General features: G+C 43.4%; 1 protein-coding gene across 2 annotated transcripts in view; it reads right to left on the bottom strand.

Annotated features, from left to right (window-relative positions):
* The window catches only part of rpia (ribose 5-phosphate isomerase A (ribose 5-phosphate epimerase)), a 52,684-nt gene that overhangs the window by 13,342 nt on the left and 20,628 nt on the right, over positions 1-18,714 (bottom strand). Inside the window, exons 3-5 of one of the 2 annotated variants that reach the window (XM_063047115.1) lie at positions 9,457-9,512; positions 3,141-3,200; positions 902-966 (exon numbers count right to left, since the gene is read on the bottom strand). In XM_063047115.1, the coding sequence (XP_062903185.1) occupies positions 902-966; positions 3,141-3,200; positions 9,457-9,512 (181 nt within the window). The remainder of the gene's footprint in view (positions 1-901; positions 967-3,140; positions 3,201-9,456; positions 9,513-18,714) is intronic. The other variant, XM_063047116.1, reaches the window with a different exon arrangement.

The following is an 18,714-nucleotide window of genomic DNA, read 5'->3' as shown; positions in this document are numbered from 1 at the left end:
GACTGAGCTGCCTGACCTGCTGAGTTCCTCCAGCACTTTTTCTTGACTAAGTTATTGAAACATCGTCAAACCAAAACTATATTACCGATACTCTCTCCACAAGGTGCTGCCTGACCCATTGAGTATTCTGTTTCTCAATTTCAATTGAGCAGCATCTGTAGTGCTTTGCTTTTAGACAAATAACTACACGAGTTGTTTACATTCTTATAAAAGGGTGGAGTGGGTCAGCAACTATAAATTCCTCGATGCTATCATTTCAGAGGATCTGTCCTGGGTTCAGCATACAAGTGCCATTATGAGGAAAGCACGGCAGTGCTTCCATTTTCTTAGGAGTTTGCGAAGATTTGGCACGTCATCTAAAACTTTGACAAACTTCTACACATGTACGGTGATGAGTATATGGACTGACGGCATCATAGCTGGTATGGAAAACACCAATGCTCTTGAACAGAAAAATCATATAACAAGTAGAGAACATGACAGCCCTGTCCATCATGGGTGCAACCGTCTGCACCACTCAGCACGTTTACAAGAGCGGTGTCACAGGAAAGCAATTTCCATCATCGAGGACCCCACTATCCAGGCCATGCTCTCTTCATGCTGCTGCCATGAGAAAGGTGGTATAGGAGCCCCAGGACCCACATGACCAGGTTCAGGAACAGTTATTACTCCTCAACCATCAGGCTCTTGAACCGGAGGGGATAGCTTCATTTGCCCCATCACTGAACAGTTCCCAGAACCAATGGACTTACTTTGATAATAAATTCATATTGAACTTTGTAAATAAAATACCTACTAAAACAGCATGTCTTCTTCCATTTTGCCCCAAAGAGCTTTTTTTTAAAAAAATCAACAGGACACTCAAGGTGTGACAATATCGAAGTTCCTGAGTAGTACTCACCCTCCGCCTTTGATTAAATTGAGGTTACAGTCCACCTCGTCAGCACCATCAATGGCAACATCAAGCTGTGATATAGTGGAAGAATAACACACATCAGTCCAGTACATATGCAGTGTGACTGTCTCCACTATTCATTAGTCACTCTCCTGGATGCTGCTAATACAGTCAGAATCAAGTTTAATATTACCAGCATTCAGGAAATGTTTTAACTTTGTGGCAGAAGTACATGATAATAGAGGGAAAAAACTGAATTACTGTATGTGTGTATGTATGTAGAATATATAAAATTAAGTTGTACAAAAACAGGAAATAAAAAATAGTGAGGTAGTGTTCATGGGTTCAAACTCCATTCAGAAATCAGATGGCAGAGGGGAAGAAAGCTGGTCTTGAATTGTTGACCGTGTACCTTCACATTTCTGTACCTCCTTCCTGATGGTAGCAATGAGAAGAGGGCATGTCCTGGGTGGTGGGGGTCCTTAATGATGGGCGCTGCCTTTCTGAGGCACCACCTTTTGAAGATGTGTTGGATACTATAGAGGCTAGTGCCCATGATGGAGATGACTAATTTTACAACTCTCTGCAGCTTACTTTCATCCTGTGCAGTCGCACCCCTCCTCCCCCATACCAGACGGTGATAGCTAGAATAGTTAGACAGAATGCTCTCCACAATACATTTGTAGAAATTTGAGTGTTTTTGGTGACATACCAAATCTCCTCAAATTCCTAATGAAATACAACCATCATACTTTCTTGGGCTACACAGGGCCATAAGACATATTGGCCACATCTGGGGTGACATAGTCTTGTAGCTAGTTATGCTCAAAGCTCCAGGGACCCAGATTCAATGCTGACCTTGTGTGCTGCCTGCATGCAGTTTGCATGGTCTCCCCATGACTGTGAGGTGTTCCGGTTTTCTCCCCAAATCCTATGAACGTATTGGTTGATAGGTTACCTGACCACTGTAAATGGACCCTAGTATATATTGGGGCTGGTTTATCATCGTCACATGTAACAAGATACAGTGGAAAGCTCGTCTTGCACACTGTTTACACAGATTAAATCATTACACTGTGTAATGAGCTAGAACAGGTAAGACAATAACAATACAGAATAAAGTGTGAAAGCTATTGAAAGAGTGCAGTGCCGGTGAACAATAAAGTACAAGATTATAGTAAGATAGATTGGATTCCAAAGGTTCATCTTACCATACAAAAGGTCCATTTAAGAGTTTTATGATCGCAGGATAGAAGCTGCCCTTAAACCTAATGGTACAGTGCTGTGCAAAAGTGTAAGGCACATATACTGTATATAGCTGGGTTGCCCAAGACATCTGCACAGTACTGTAGTAATTTTGTATTGCACTGTACTGTTGCCACAAAAAAGAAATCATGACATTTGAGAGTGATGATAACCTCGATTCTGATATGGGTCTCTGTTGTGGTTCCAGAGTGGGAAGGGGGCAGGGAAAGTGAAATCATGGTTGGGGAAAGGGAAAGGGAAAGGGAGAGGGAAGGGAAAGGGAGAGAGAAGGGAAAGGGAGAGGGAGAGGGGAGGGAAAGGGAAAGGGAAAGGGAGAGGGGAGGGAGCAGGAAGTACCAGACGGACATTCTGCAATAATCAACAAGCCAATTTTTTGGAAGCAAATGACCTTGCCTGGTGTCTCAGGGCTGGATGTGACTGCAGCTGTGCCATGCCCCTGGCACGCCTTCCCTGCCACCTGTCCCACACCACATGATTCACAACATTCTTGGCTCCTGCCAGATATACAAACTCGCTCTCCGCTACACATGCCTAAGACTTTTGCACAGTATTGTATGTGCTTTCAGGCCTTTTTAGCTTCTGCCTAATGAGGGTAGAGAACTCAGGACGTCTGGGATGGATGGGTTCTTCGATTATGCTGGCTGCTTTATCTATACTTCTCACTACCATAGTAGAGTCTCAGGCCGGGGGTGGGGTGGGGGGTGCTGGTTCCTGTGACGTACTGGCGATAGAATCTGGGGCAGCTGATGGGAACCTGCTGGTTGGTGGGTTCCTCTGCATCTTCTCCCCTCACCTGTGGGAATGAAAAAAGCGGAGCCTGTGCGTGCCCTGGTTTGTATACTTACACCTGTCTGGATCACTACACAGGACTATTTCTCCCAGCTTGCCTGAACACACAGTTCACGGTAACACGGAACGCCAGAGCCCCACCCACCATCCTCCAAAAATAAACAATGTGAGCTCAACAAAAATGTCCTACCTCAGGGTGTCTGTCCAGGTCACTGAGGGGCAGCTCATGTTTTAGGATGAGCTGACGAGCCTGCAAAGAAAATAAGAGAGATGCCCCAGCAAGTTGAATCTCCTGCATATAGATGCATGAAAAACCCCAGCTGCTTTGTACAAATAAAATCCCTTAGCAATCACAAGATGAACAGTCAAATCATCTGCTTAAAACTTCCTCTCAGTCATCAAGAAGAAACATTCTAGTATTTACACAAGAGAAAGCCTTGGCTCCTCTCCAAAACTGGTGGACAAAGGACATTTTGTTCTTGGCATTCTTAAATATATTCAACAATCAAGGGTTGGAAATTAAACGCCACAATTGACCTCTGTCACTCCAAATGTGACAAACCAAAACAGGACTTGCATTTATAAATTGCTTTCCACAAAAGACACTAAGTGATTTTTTTAAGTAAGCAGTGATATATCTATGAAATATTTGCAGTGCAATTGTACTGGCAGATCATTTGCATACTGCAGATAGCAAGGTGAGAATAATGTTACAATATTCAGTTCCAATGACGAAGTCCCAATGACAGAAATTAGCCAGAGAACCAATCACCCTTCTGAAACAGTGCCAAGGAGAAGACAGGGCCTCAGTTTAATAATGCCTTAGAACACCATCTACAGGACACACAGTACAGCACTTCATGAATATTATCCTGATGTGTCAGCCCAAGTATTTGTTTGCTTGCATGCGTTCATCTGCGGACTGCAGAAAACAGTTTGTTCTTGCTGACATGTCAGACAGAGCCTTGGCTTTTTTTTGTATTACTATACGTTTACCGCTCTCATATGTGCTCTATGTGCCCTGTGCTGTGTATAAGCGTTGGTATGTTCTCCACCTTGGTCCCAGAGGAACGCTGTTTCATGTGGCTGTATTCATAGGTATCATGTATGGTTGAATGATAATGAAACGTGAACATAAACATTCTCCCAGACTACCGATGTGAGCCTTAGGTCCCACACCACTAGACTCCGCTACAGTTATTACCCTACAACCATCAGGCTCCTGAACTTCACTCACCCCTAAACTGATTTCACAACCTATAGACTCACTTTCAAGGACTCTGCAACTCATGTTCTCATTGTACTTACAGTTGTAAGTGAAAGTTTGTGAACCCTTTGCAATTACCTGGCTTTCTGCTAGATAATAACATAAACAATTGCACTTCTCCTCAATACCAAGTACACCATTTAATCTATCACAGTCCAGGCTGGAAAATGTACATGAACCCTTGTACTTAATCACTAGCAGAACCTGCTTTCGCAGCAATAACCTCCACAAAACATTTCCTGTAGCTGCTGATCAGACGCACATGGCGAGGAGGAATTTTAGACCATTCCTCCATACAAAACTGTTTTGGTTTATCAATATTTTTGTGATACCTTGCATGAACAGCTGTCTTCAAGTCTTGCCACAGCAACTCAATTGGGTTCAGATCTGGACTCTGTCTTGGCCATTCCAAAACACAAATTTTCTTCTTTTTAAACCATTCGGTTGTTGATTCACTCTTGTGTTTCGTATCGTTGTCTTGTTGCATCTTCCAACTTCTATTAACCTTTAGGTGATGGACCACTACCCTGACATTCTCATATAGAATGTCTTGATACAATTTTGAACTCATTGCTCCCTCAATGATCGCAAGCCGTCCAGGCCCTGAGGCGGCAAAGCAGCCCCAAACCATGATGCTCCTTCCACCATGCTTCACAAGTTAGCATGAAGTTTTGGTGGTTGGTGTGCAGTGTCCTTTTCTCTCCAAACATCATGGTGTGCACTTCTGCCAAGAAGTTCAACTTTTGTCTCATCTGTTCACAGAACATTGTCCCAGAAGCGTTGTGGTACATCCAGGTGGTCTTTTGCAAGCTTGAAACGTGCAGCAATGCTTTTTTTTGGAAAGCAATGGTTTTTTCCATGGTGTCCTTCCCGTGAACATTTTTCTTGTGCAGTTTTTTTCTTATAGTGGACACATGAACAGAGGCTTTAGCAAGTTCTATGGATTTCTGCAGGCCTTTTGCTGTTAACCTTGGGTTCTTTTTCACTTCCTTCAGCATTATACATTGTGCTCTTAGTGTGATCTTTGCAGGATGCACACTGCCAGGGAAAGCAGCAACAGTACTGAATTCCCGCTGTTGGTAAACAATTTACCTTACTGTGGACTGATGAATACTCTGGGCTTTAGAAATGCTTTTGTAGCCTTTCCAGCTTCATGCACCTCTACAACACTTCTAAGGTCCTCTAAAAGCTGTTTTGATTGAGACATGATGCACATAAACAGATCTTTCCTGAGAAGAGCAGATTTGGTCAGTAATCTGACTGTGTGTGTCTTTTTTTATATAGGGAAGGGCACCTATATAACCCACAGCTCCAATCTCATCTCTTGAATGGAACACCTGACTCCAAATACTTTTGTTGAAGGCACTGCCCCAGGGTTTCACGTACTTTTTTTTTAAACCTAGACTGTGATTGTTTAAATGGCGCACTCAGTATTGACAAGGAGTGCAGTTGTTTATGTGTTATTATTTTAGGCAGATTGTGTTTGTCTATTATTGTGACTTAGAAGAAGATCAGAGTACATTTTATGAGTAATTAATGCAGAAAAACAGGTAATTGCAAAGGGTTCATAAACTTTGCCTTGCAAGTGCACTTATTAATTATTACTATGTTTTTTTATTTGCAGTCTTTTGCAATTTGTTGTTTTGCCAATCTTTGTGTTTAGTTGTTCCATCAAGTCCATTGTATTTCTTTGTTCTACTGTGAAAGCCTGAATGAAAATGAATCTCAGGGTTGTATCTGGTGACATATACTGTACTTTGATAACACATTTCGTTTGAACTTTATCCATGGAGTGATTCGTCACCCCATAACACTCAAAGCTTGGAGGGAAAGGTGTTACAAATGGAGCCACAGCTAGCTCAAGCCCCTTTTATTAATGAATAGCCATTGATCCATGCTGATCAGCATCAGCACACAAGTCAAGGTGGACCCAGATGAACTTCATTCCACTGACCCCATTCCAATCATTGCACTGCCATCATATTTGGGACTAAGTGCCTTAATACAGTAGGGCTGTCTTGCTCTTTCAGCAGGGCACATCGAGAAGGTAAGTTGTTCCTTCCCATCAGTATCAGCGGCAATATTTACCATAAGACATAGGAGCAGAATTATGCCATGGATTCTGATTCAACATTTCATCATGGCTGATTTATTATCCCTCTTAACCCCATTCTCCTGCCTTCTCCCCATAACCTTTGAGGCCCTGAATAATCAAGAATTGATCAACCTTCACTTTAAATATACCCAAATAACTTGGCCTCCACAGCCATCTGTGGCAATGAATTTCACAGGCCCACAACCATCTGGCGAGAGAAATTCCTTCTCATCTCTGTTCTAAAGGGACCTGCTACTATTCTGAGGCTGTGTCCTCTTGTCCTGGACTCCCCCACTATAGCTCCATGTCCACTCTATGTAGACCTTTCAATATTCAACAGGCTTCAGTGAAATCCCCCCACCCCCCAGCGAGTACAGGCCCTGAGCCATCAAACGCTCTTCGTATGTTAACATGAGCACACGATGACAGCAAGCAACATGGCTGTTTGATTCCCCAAGTTCCTACAATGACCACACTTCAGAAATACGTCCCTGGCTCCAAAACAGGGGTAGACAACAAAGGTATTTTGAGCGGCCTGATTATTGGGATACTATGCTTATCCGGCCCGCCAGCGGTTTTTCCTTATTCTAAGTGTTTCACACGACCACACTGATGGATATGCATGGTGTTTTGTTACACTGGCCCCAAGTTCTGTTTTGTTCCAAACCAAACACTGGTATATACGAATGACGGGAAGGCAGACTACCTTATTAATATGTATTAGATACTCTCCGTGCACGCGCAGGTTTTCAGATGGGATTGTTCAAATTTGTAAACAGAAACAGCGTCACTGTGTTTTAATAAGAAATCTACGCTTAATATCCAGCTATTTACATGTGCTACAATACTTGTTGAATAACTCGCGTTTCGAAATAAAAATCGAAGAAAAAAATTCCAATGGCAATGAATGCAAAACACAGGAAGGTAGACACTGAGTGCCGAAATTTCCAAGACACTTGGACACTAGATTACTTCTTCATTGAGCAAGCTGGGAAATCAGTTTGTCTCATTTGCCTGGAAAATGTTGCTGTGAAGAAGGTGACAAATATCAGGCGACATTACGAGATCTGCCATAGTGGAAATTTTAACAAGTTTACTGGGCAAGCAAGGAAAGATGAAGTTGAGCGAATGAAGGCTAGTTTCGGAAAACAAACATAATTTTTTTGCCAAGAAACGCAGTGAAAATGAAGGCAATACCCGTGCCAGCTACCAAGTCTCAAAATGTATTGCAGAAAAGATGAAGCCTTTTACAGATGGAGAGTTTGTCAAAGAATGTTTACTGGCAGTGGTGGATATTGCTGGTCCTGAAAAGAAATCTTTATTTGCATCTATCAGCCTGTCAGCAAGAACGATCACACGGCAAGTTGAAGAAATGTTAAAAGTTGTTTAAGGGATGCCTGCAACGAATTGCAATTTTTTTCAATTGCATTTGATGAGAGCACAGGCTTGAGAGCCACTGCTCAACTTCCAGTGTTTGTGCGAGGAGTGACCTCAACTTTATTCAATTAATTCCTATGAAGGACATGGTTACTGGAGCAGACATTTTTGAAGCTTTGTTGAAAATGATGTCAGATATGAACCTTAATGTGTCGAAGCTAATTGGTATCACAACTGATGGGGCACCAGCAATGGTGGGACAGAAAAAAAGGCATCATTACATTGCTGCAAGGACAAATGGAAAACCTTGGAATCGCACAGAAACTGGCTAAAATTCATTGCGTTATCCATCAAGAGGCATTATGTGCGAAGTCTTTGAAATTAAAGGTTGTTATGGACATCGCTGTGAAGGCAGGGAATCTGATCCTATCTCGCGGATTGAATCACCACCAGTTTCAGCAATTTTTGTTGGATACGGAGGCAGAATATGGGGACCTGGCTTATTTCTGCAATGTACGCTGGCTTAGCCGAGGGTCGATGCTGTAAAAAGTATTTACATCGCATGAAGAGGTGGAGGTATTCCTTGAAAGCAAAAAAATGAGGATGCTTCACATTTTTGTGATCCTGATTGGCTTGCAACCTTGGCATTTCTTGTGGACATTACATCTCATTTAAATAACTTGAATTTACAACTTCAAGAAAAAAAAGTCACCGGATACATGAGATATATGGTCATATTGTGGCTTTTGAAAGAAAGCTGCAATTGTGGGAGTATCAGCTTCAAAAAGGACATTGTACACACTTTCCCACTTTTCAAAAAATATAGTCCAAGAATTGAGAGAAGATTTTTTTTTTTTAATCTCGTTTTGCTGATTTTCGCTTGCATATGAATAAGTTCAAGCTGTTTGCTACTCCATTTGATGTGGAAGTGGACACTGCATCAGAAATTTTTCAAATGGAATTGATTGAGATGCAGTGTGATGACATATTGAGATCCAAATTTCATTCTGAAGATGTGTCAGTGCTTGACTTCTATAGAAATTATAGAATTCTATAGATTCCTAATTTAGTGCACCATGCAAAAAAGATGGCATCATTGTTTGGTAGCACTTATCTGTGTGAGCAATTATTTTCAAAAATGAAGCACACCAAGAACCATTTGAGAACAAGATTGACTGATGCCCATCTGCATAATGTCTTGCTCTTGGCATCAACAAGTCGGACACCCAATATTGAGAAGCTTTCAAGCAACAAACAACATTCAAGTTTCACACTGATTTATCGACTATTTACATTAACATTTTCTTTTTTATTATACTTAATTTATCACCATTCAACGCATCGTGTTCATACGTTTTATGTTTAAAGATTCTTCATGTCTTTTTAATAGATTCAAAAGATGCCTTGATTGAAATTAATTGCAACTCAACTGAGTTCTTTGATTACTAATTGGCATCCTTGGTTAAGCACAAATGACTTTTGAGCATTTTAATTTGAGGCAAAACATAACTGGATGCATTTAAATGGATTATTCCCATATTTCAAGTTTTTTTTTAATGGCATTTATCTGGCCCACCGTCCGCTCATTAATACACAATCTGTCCCACAGAGGCAAAAAGGTTGCTGACCCCTGCTGTAAAACAATCAGAGACTTGATGAGATTATGGAAGGCCTTACAGAAATCCAGGTAATTTATGGAAACGCACGTCTCTGATGTTGCCAGCATGGCTATGAGGTACAGAGTTAAGGAAAACAGCTTCACCTCACCTGGAAGGAGGAAGGCACACACACAACTTGTAGATTCTCTTCTTGAACCCGCTTGGCTGCCAAAAAAAAAAGGACAAAGGTTCTTAAAAGGGCAGGACACAAGTCTGGTCGCAGTCTAGATTAGGGGTTCCCAACTATTTTTATGGAATGGAGCAATACCATTAAGCAAGGGTACAAGGGCCAACAGTTTAGGAACCCCTGGCCTAGATAATCATTAAAAGACCAAGTCTTGGGCGCAATAACTGACCTGCTGCAGAAAACAATGTACAGCAATTACTTGCACTGAATAAATCTTACACCTAGTACTCCAGGACATTGCCAAGACTCCAGGGGCAGAATCATAGAGCGAGGTTGAGTAGGTTTGCACTTTATTTCATTGGAGAATGTGGGGTGATCTTAGAGGTTTATTTCTATAGATGCTGCCTGACCTGCTGAGTTCCTCCAGAAGTTTGGATTTCCAGCATCTCATGTGTATGAGGGGCATGGATTGTGAGCATTGACCTGGTCTTTTTTTTTCCCCTCCCCAGGGTTGGGGAAAATCAGGAATTTGAGGGCAGAGGTTTAAGCTGTGAAGAAAGAAGTTTTAATGGGAAACCGAGGTGAGACCTTTTCACCCAGAAGGTGGAATGAGTTGTCATATTAAGTGGTTGAAGTAGGTGCATGAACAACATTTAAGAGACACTTGAACAGGTAAATAAATAGGCAAGGTTTAGAGCAGGGCTTCCCGACCATCTTATGCCATTGGACCCCTGCCATTAACCGAGGGGGTCTGTGGACCCCAGGTTGGGAACTCCTGGTTCAGAGGGATCTGGACCAAATGTGGGCAAATGGGACAAGGTTAGATGGGCATTTTGGTTGGCATGGACCAGTTGGGCTGAAGGGCCCGTTCCCATGCTGTATGTCTCCATGACTCCAAGTGGTCTACTACGTCAGTGGTGCTCACCTCTGCATGCCTCCCTCTGCTCTCTTTCAGTAAGGTTTTCCGATGTGTCTCGTACAAGATGCCAACTGGTGCTCAGCCGAAAGGACTGCGCCCTCAGAGAGTAGGGGAGACTGAAAGCTCCACTCGAGTTTAGACATAAAATACAGCTTAACCATGAGTACTGAGGGAGTACAGTATTGTCAAGGATGACTTCCTTAGCTATAGGCATTATGTTAAGGTCCCATCTGCTTTCTTAAATGAAAGCATCTAAAATGAAATTACAAGAAAGTTACATACCTGGATAGAGTGTTGGCTGATTGGCAGGAAACAGAGAGTGGGAATAAAGGGATCCCATTCTGGTTGGCTGCCGGTTACCAGTGGTGTTCCACAGGGGTCCGTGTTGGGGCCGCTTCTTTTTACATTGTACATCAACGATTTGGATTATGGAATAGATGGTTTTGTGGCTAAGTTTGCTGATGATACAAAGATAGGTGGAGGGGCCAGTAGTGCTGAGGAAACAGAGAGTCTGCAGAGGGTGGTGAATCTGTAGAATTTGTTGCCACGGGCGGCAGAGGAGGTCAAGTCATTGGGTGTATTTCAGGCAGAGATTGATAGGTGTCTGAGTAGCCAGCGCATCAAAGGTTATGGTGAGAAGGCGGGGGAGTGGGACTAAATGGGAGAATGGATCAGCTCATGATAAAATGGCGGAGCAGGCTCGATGGGCCAAATGGCTGACTTCTGCTCCTTTGACTTATGGTCTTAAATGATGAGTATGCAGTAGCATGCAAAGGTTTGGGCACCCCTGGTCAAAATTTCTGTTACTGTGAATAGCTAACTGAGTAAAAGATAAACTGATTTCCAAAATTTCCAAAAGATGACACATTTCTTTAATATTTTAAGCAAGAAAACTTTATTTCCATCCCATTCAAAAGGTTCAAAGGAACATCCAAACAAGCCTGATGCATTTTGGAAACAAGTCCTGTGAACTGAAGTTAAAATAAAACTTTTTGGCCGCAATGAGCAAAGGTATGCTTGGAGAAAAAAGGGTGCAGAATTTCACGAAAAGAAAACCTCTCCAACTGTTAAGCACAGGGGTGGATCAATCATGCTTTGGGCTTGTGTTGCAGCCAGTGGCACGGGGAACATTTACTGGTAGAGGGAAGAATGAATTCAATTAAATACCAGCAAATTCTGGAAACAAAAATCACACCGTCTGTAAAAAAGCTGAAGATGAAAAGAGGATGGCTTCTACAACAGGATAATGATCCTAAACACACCTCAAAATCCACAATGGACTACCTCAAGAGGTGCAAGCTGAAGGTTTTGCCATGGCCCTCACAGTCCCCTGACCTAAACATCATCGAGAATCTGTGGATAGACCTCAAAAGAGCAGTGCATGCAAGACAGCCCAAGAATCTCACAGAACTAGAAGCCTTTTGCAAGGAAGAATGGGCGAAAATCCCCCAAACAAGAATTGAAAGACTCTTAGCTGGCTACAAAAAGCATTTACAAGCTGTGATACTTGCCAAAGGGGGTGTTACTAAGTACTGCCATGCAGGGTGCCCAAACTTCTGCTTCGGGCCCTTTACCTTTTTTGTTATTTTGAAACTGTAAAAGATGGAAATAATGTTTTCTTGCTTAAAATATTAAAGAAATGTGTCATCTTTAACTTTGCCTTTTGGAAATCAGTTCATCCTTTACTCGCTTAGCTATTCACAGTAACAGAAATTTTGACCAGGGGTGCCCAAACTTTTGCATGCCACTGTATATCCAAAATGGCACAGACGTGCTTTGAACCATTTAGTATGGGTCAGATCAAAATTGGTAAACCAGGACTTAGAAAGCTGTCCCTGCAGCCCAGTTCAGAAAGGCTGAAATCTCGTAGTGTTTCCAATTAACACCTGACAGAATCACATGCAGGGACTAAATAAAGGTCCCCTTACTGCTGTGCTGAGACATAAATATTGCAGATACTGGAATCTGGAGTCACAAACAATCTACTGGAGGAACTCAAAGGGTCAAACAGCAGCTGTGGAGCTGTGGGGGTGGTGAAAGGAATTGTTGGCACTTTGGGTCAAAATCCTGCATCCTTTCATCCCTACACCCTCCTTGTTCGACCCACTGAGTTCCTCCAGCTACTTGTTCCCCTACTGTTAAAGCAAGTAGATATACACTCAGTGGCCACTTTATTAGGTACAGCAGGGTACCTAATAAAGTGGCCACTGAGTGCATGTTCATGGTCTTCACCTTCTGTAGCCCATCCACTTCAAGGTTTGTCGTGTTGTGCATTCAGAGGTACTCTCTTACATACCACTATGGTAACGCATGGTTATCCGAGTTAGTTTCACTACCTTCTCAGTCTGAACCAGTCTGGCCATTCTTCTCTGACCTCTCTCATTAACAAGGCATTTTCGCCCACAGAACTGACACTGACTGGCCTTCATTTTTGTTTTCCACACCTTTTTCTGTAAACTCTGCCTGAAAATCCCAAGAGATCAGCAGTTTTTGAAATACTCAAACTACCCTGTCTGGCATCAACAAACATCCCACGATCAAAGTCACTTAAATCCCATTTCTTCCCTATTCTAATGTTTGGTCTGAACAACTGATCCCCTTGGCTATGTCCACATACTTTTATGCATTGAGTTGCTGCCAAATGATTGGCTAACTAGATATTTGCATTAACGAGCAGGTAGAAAAGTGACCGAATAAAGTGGCCACCGAGCATTCGTCAGTGATAATAAACCGGATTCTGATTAAGAGCCTTACAATTGATCTCTCGGTGTCAAAAGTTGTCTGATGTAGTCTTCTGTGGCCTCTTTCTCCAAACCAAATACTATCTGATGTTAGTCAAATTTAATACTGACTGCTGAAGAGCCCTCCAGAGCTATGAGCACAAGAATCTAGCTCTGATGTTCTACTGCTGGACTGACATATTGTTGAGCCACTGTCATTCAGTCTAAATCTTTGTCTAAGAACAGGCTCAACCTCTCTGGTTTACATAAAAGATACCAAGGTATTATTTTAGCAATGTGCAGAGGAGTAACCTCCAGATCCCTGATCAATAGTAATCCAGCAGACATGATGAAACATTTTCGACTGTGCTGTGTGATCTTACTGTGTGTGGTTCACTGCTGCATTTTCTACATTGTGACAATGGTTACAACCACTTTGGGAATGCTTTGACAGGTTCTATGAAAGTTGCTCTGCAAATTCAGGTCTGCATCTCTTCTGATATGAGATACCTCAGAAAAGCTACATGTTCCAGAAGCGAAACCAGCCTCTTCTCCCTTACTGTTGAGAAACGTCACAAATTCAGCAAGTTCAGTAGCGTTTTTGCTTGTTGCTGCTTGCCCAATAATCAGTTAGATATTTGCCACCAAGCTTCACTGCCAACAGAGCAGAGTGAGACACAAGACCTCACGAGGTGCTACCTTCTGGTATCAGCGGTACAGTGGCGTAGCAGTCAGCATAACCCTTTACTGTGCCAGCGATCTGAGTTGAATTCCCTGCACAGTCTGCAAGGAACTTGCAGGTTCACCCCCATTACCAGATAGGTTTCCAATGGATGTTCGGATTTCCTCCCACAATCCAAACACACACAGATTAGGGTTAGTGAGTTGCAGGCGTGCTACATCAGCCCCAGAAGTATGGTGACATTTAACGGGTGCGTCCTCTCCCAGCTGTCCTTGAGCTGTGTTTGACATCGATGCAAACTGATGCATTTCACTCTATGTTTTGACGTTTCAACGTATATGTTACAAATAAGGATAAACATTATTTCTTTCTCATCCCCTAAAAGATCCTCCTAAAGTGAAATACCAAAATAATCTTCCTTTGTATTGGCTGAGGGACTTACAATACTGTGCAAAGTCTTATACATTAAGAACTGTAGGCTGGTTCTTGCTTGAATTAATATCTGCTTTATTCACACAACTCCAGAATATTCCCTAACAGCAAGAACAAAAGGCATTGAGTTCATCAGGAACCTCATAGTCATAGTCATACTTTATTGATCCCGGGGGAAATGACATATACTATACTGTGCAAAAGTCTTTGCCGGGTTAAGTCCTTGGATTCAGGTCGACTCAAAAAAGAATGTCTTCTACAATGTGAACCCAGCAGGCCTTGCACCATCCAAACCCCACTCACCAAACCTGTTGTACAATTCAAAACATTTCCACATACCTAGCATTTCCCTGATATTTCTGAATGTGTTTGGTTAACAAACATCAATCTACCCCAGAAAGAAGTGCTATTTACAGAAAAGCCTTGCAGATTTCTACTACCCTTGGCCTGTGGAAGTTTCCAAACTTTGGAAGATCCAACAGTGCTAATGAGCATGAAGATCTCGGTGTCCAAGTTCATAGCTCCCTGGCAGTGCCGACACAGGTTGATAGGGTGGTTAAAAAGGCATATGGTATGCTTGCCTTTATTAGTCAAGGCACCGAGTTCAAAAGTCAGGAAATTGTGTTTTAGCTTTATAAAACTCTAGTTAGGTCGCCATAGAAACCTACAGCACATTACAGGCCCTTCAGCCCACAATGTTGTGCCGACCATGTAACCTGCTCTAGAAACTGCCTAGAATTTCCCTACAGCATAGCCCTCTATTTTTCTAAGCTCCATGTATCGATCTAAGAGTCTCTTAAAAGACTCTACTGTACACCATCTGGAGTATTGCAACACACATAAAAGTTGCTGGTGAACGCAGCAGGCCAGGCAGCATCTCTAGGAAGAGGTGCAGTCGACGTTTCAGGCCGAGACATATAATGAGTCCTGACGAAGACTGCACCTCTTCCTAGAGCTGCCTGGCCTGCTGCGTTCACCAGCAACTTTTATGTGTGTTGCTTGAATTTCCAGCATCTGCAGATTTCCTGTTATTTGGAGTATTGCATACTGTTCTAGTTGTCCCATTATAGGAAGGATGTCGAGGCTTTGGAGAGGGTGCAGAAGTAGCTTATCAGGATGCTGCCTCGATTAGAGGGCATATGCTATCATGAGAGCTTGGACAAAACTTGGGTTGTTTTCTCTGAAGCAGCAGAAGCTGAGGGGAGATCTGGTGGAGACTTATAACGGTGGTGTCTGAAAAGAGGATGCTGTCTAAGTTGCATGCCATCTTGGACAATGTCTCTCATCCACTACATAATGGACTGGTTGGGCACAGGAGTACATTCAGCCAGAGACTCATTCCACTGAGATGCAACACTGAGCGTCATAGGAAGTCATTCCTGCCTGTGGCCATCAAACTTTACAACTCCTCCCTTGGAGGGTCAGACACCCTGAGCCAATAGGCTGGTCCTGGACTTATTTCCTGGCATAATTTCCATATTACTATTTAATTATTTATGGTTTTATTACTATTTAATTATTTATGGTGCAACTGTAACGAAAACCAATTTCCCTCGGAATCAATAAAGTATGACTATGACTAACATTATGAGAGGCATAGTTAAGAGTATTTAGACAGTATCCTCTTCCCAGGATTGAAATGTAGAATACCAGAGGGCATGAATTTAAGGTGAAAGGGGGAAGTTCAAAGGAGATGTGAGGGGGAAGGAAGTTCAGTTCAGTTAGTCCTTCAGTTCTTTAGTCCTTCAGGACTAACTTCCTTCAGTTAGTCCTGACGAAGGGTCTCGGCCTGAAACGTCGACTGCACCTCTTCCTACAGATGCTGCCTGGCCTGCTGTGTTCACCAGCAACTTTGATGTGTGTTGCTTGAATTTCCAGCATCTGCAGAATTCCTGTTGTTTGTGAGGGGGAAGGTTTTTTTTGTTTTTACACACATAGGTGGGTCCCTGGCATGCACTGTGTGAGGAACTGGACATCAAGGAAAGCCCCCTCTCCCCCTGAGGGACAGGCATCCTATCTGGCTACAGCCAAAATAAGGAGGATCCTAGTCAGGGTAAACCCTTGCAAAGCTGTGGGGCTGGACAACATACCTGGTCAGGTGCTGGGGGATTGTGTGGTCCATCTAACAGAGGTCTTAACAGGCATCCTTAATATCTTATTGCAACAGTTCTCTGTCCCTGCAGGCTTCAAGGAAGCCACCATCATTCCAGTGCCCAAGAGAGGGGTGGTAATTGGCCTAAATGAGTACCACCCAGTGGTACTGACTTCAACGATCATGAAGTGCTTAGAGCGGCTGGTAACAGATTATATAAAATCCCACTTTACAGCTACATTGGATCCCTTCCAGTTACCGATCAAACTGATCTACTGATGATGCCATAGCTATGGCCCTCCACTCTACCCTGTTCCAGCTAGAAAACAATACCTCATACGCCAGAATGTTCACCAACTTCGGCTCAGAGGCTAGTGGGCAAATGGTCTGTATTGGGACTCAACACCCTTCTCTGTCCCTGGATCTTGGGCGCCATGACGGAAAGACCCCAGGAAGTCCGAGTTGCCACAGCAACATCTCAAGCACCATCACATTGAGCAGGGCTATCTACCAGGGCTGTATGCTCAGTCCGCTGCTGCTAATGATGTGGACTCACGACTGCACTGCCAGATTCAGATCAAACTGTATCAAGTTCGCTGGCGATACTACTGGTTGGCCTCACCAGGAACAAAAATGAGTCGACATAAAGATTTGAGGTAGAGAAGTTTGTCAAATGGTGCGAGAACAACCACCCAATGTGGACAAGACAAACGAGGTGATTGTGGACTTCAGGAGAGGGAAGGTCAACCACTCCTCATTGCATATCAATGTCTCTGCCATGGGGAGAGTGAAGAGCACCAAAGTTCTTTGGTGCCCACATAATGAACAATCTAACCTGGACTCACGGCACCCCCGCATCAGTCAAGAAGGTGCAGCACCATCTACACATTTAGGAAACTGAGGCATGCAAGGCTTCCAGACCCCATTCTAACAACTTTGTACAGGAACACCATCAAGAGTGTCCCTTCTGGTTTCGTCACTGTGTGGTACAGAAGCTGCAAGGCACTGCAGAGGGTAGTAAAAACCACCGTGAGGATCACCGGCAAACCCCCCCCCACCACCACCATTTGTGATATTTACCAGGTGTGTTATATACAAAGGGCTCAAAGCATTGTTGAGGATCCCTATCACCGATCCCACATGGGGAGATAGCATACTTGACCATGGCTGCTCTCCCTTCCGCCACGCTTACAAAGTGCTCCTTCATGCTCCCCACCCTGCCAATTTGGAAAATCAGATCACTCCTTCATCTTGTTGTTGCCAAAGTACAGGCAGAAGCTGAAACAAAAGGCATCCATAGTTAAAACCGTCCACGGTTGGTCCGACCGATCAGCCTCCGTGCAACAGGACGGCTGTGGTGACATTGACTGGAATATCTTCCATGATGAGGATATCTCCGAGTGCATGGATGGGGTCACAAGTTTCACCAAGAAGTGCATCAAGGAAGTTGTCCACCAGAAATTGGTCAGGGTCTATCCAAACCAGAAACCAAATTCTGCCTCTCTCCCTGACGAGTTAAATATTTTTGATGCTCGATTTGATGTTGCCAATACTGATGAGCACCTGAAGAGACCTACAACTGACATGACCTGCAGCTTGGTCATCTCTGAGGCCAAAGTACACAGGTGTTTCCAACGAGTGGACAGTCGCAAGGGTGCGGGACCGGACAACATTCCAGGGCGGGTACTCAGGATGTGCGCGGCACAATTGGCAGGTGTGTTTACAGACATTTTTAATCTCTCCCTCTCCCAATGGAGGGTGCCCCCCTGCTTCAAAATATCCACCATTGTTCCAGTACCAAAAAAGACCAAAATAACATGTCTGAACAACTGGCATCCTGTCACACTCACCTCAATAATAAGCAAATGCTTTGAGAGGCTGGTCAAGGACTACATCTGCAGCTTGCTACCACCCACACTGGACCCCGACAATTCTCCTACCGAAACAACCGATCGACAGATGACGCAATAGCCACAACTCTACATACCATCCCTACACATCTGGAGGAGGGATGCTTATGTGAGAATGCTATGCTTGGACTACAGTTCAACTTTTAACACCATAATTCCCTCCAGGTTCGACAAGAAGCTCAGAGACCTCGGCCTTCACCCTGCCTTGTGTAGCTTGATCCTGGACTTCCTGTCAGATTGCCGGCAGGTGGTAGGAGTGGGCTCCCTCACCTCTGACCTCTGCCTCTCAACACAGGTGCTCCTCAGGGCTGTGTACTAAGCCCCCTCCTTTACTCTCTGTATACCCATGACTGTGTCACCACCCACAGCTCAAATCTGCTAATTAAATTTGCTGGCAACACTACATTGACTGGCCCAATCTCAAATAATAATGAGGCAGCCCACAGAGAGGAAGTCATCACCCTAACACAATGGTGTTAAGAAAA

Source organism: Mobula hypostoma, chromosome 4, assembly GCF_963921235.1.
Source record: "Mobula hypostoma chromosome 4, sMobHyp1.1, whole genome shotgun sequence".
NCBI lineage: Eukaryota > Metazoa > Chordata > Chondrichthyes > Myliobatiformes > Myliobatidae > Mobula > Mobula hypostoma.
The sequence above is the reverse complement of the archived record's forward strand: the minus strand, read 5'-3'. Positions and strand labels throughout refer to the sequence as shown.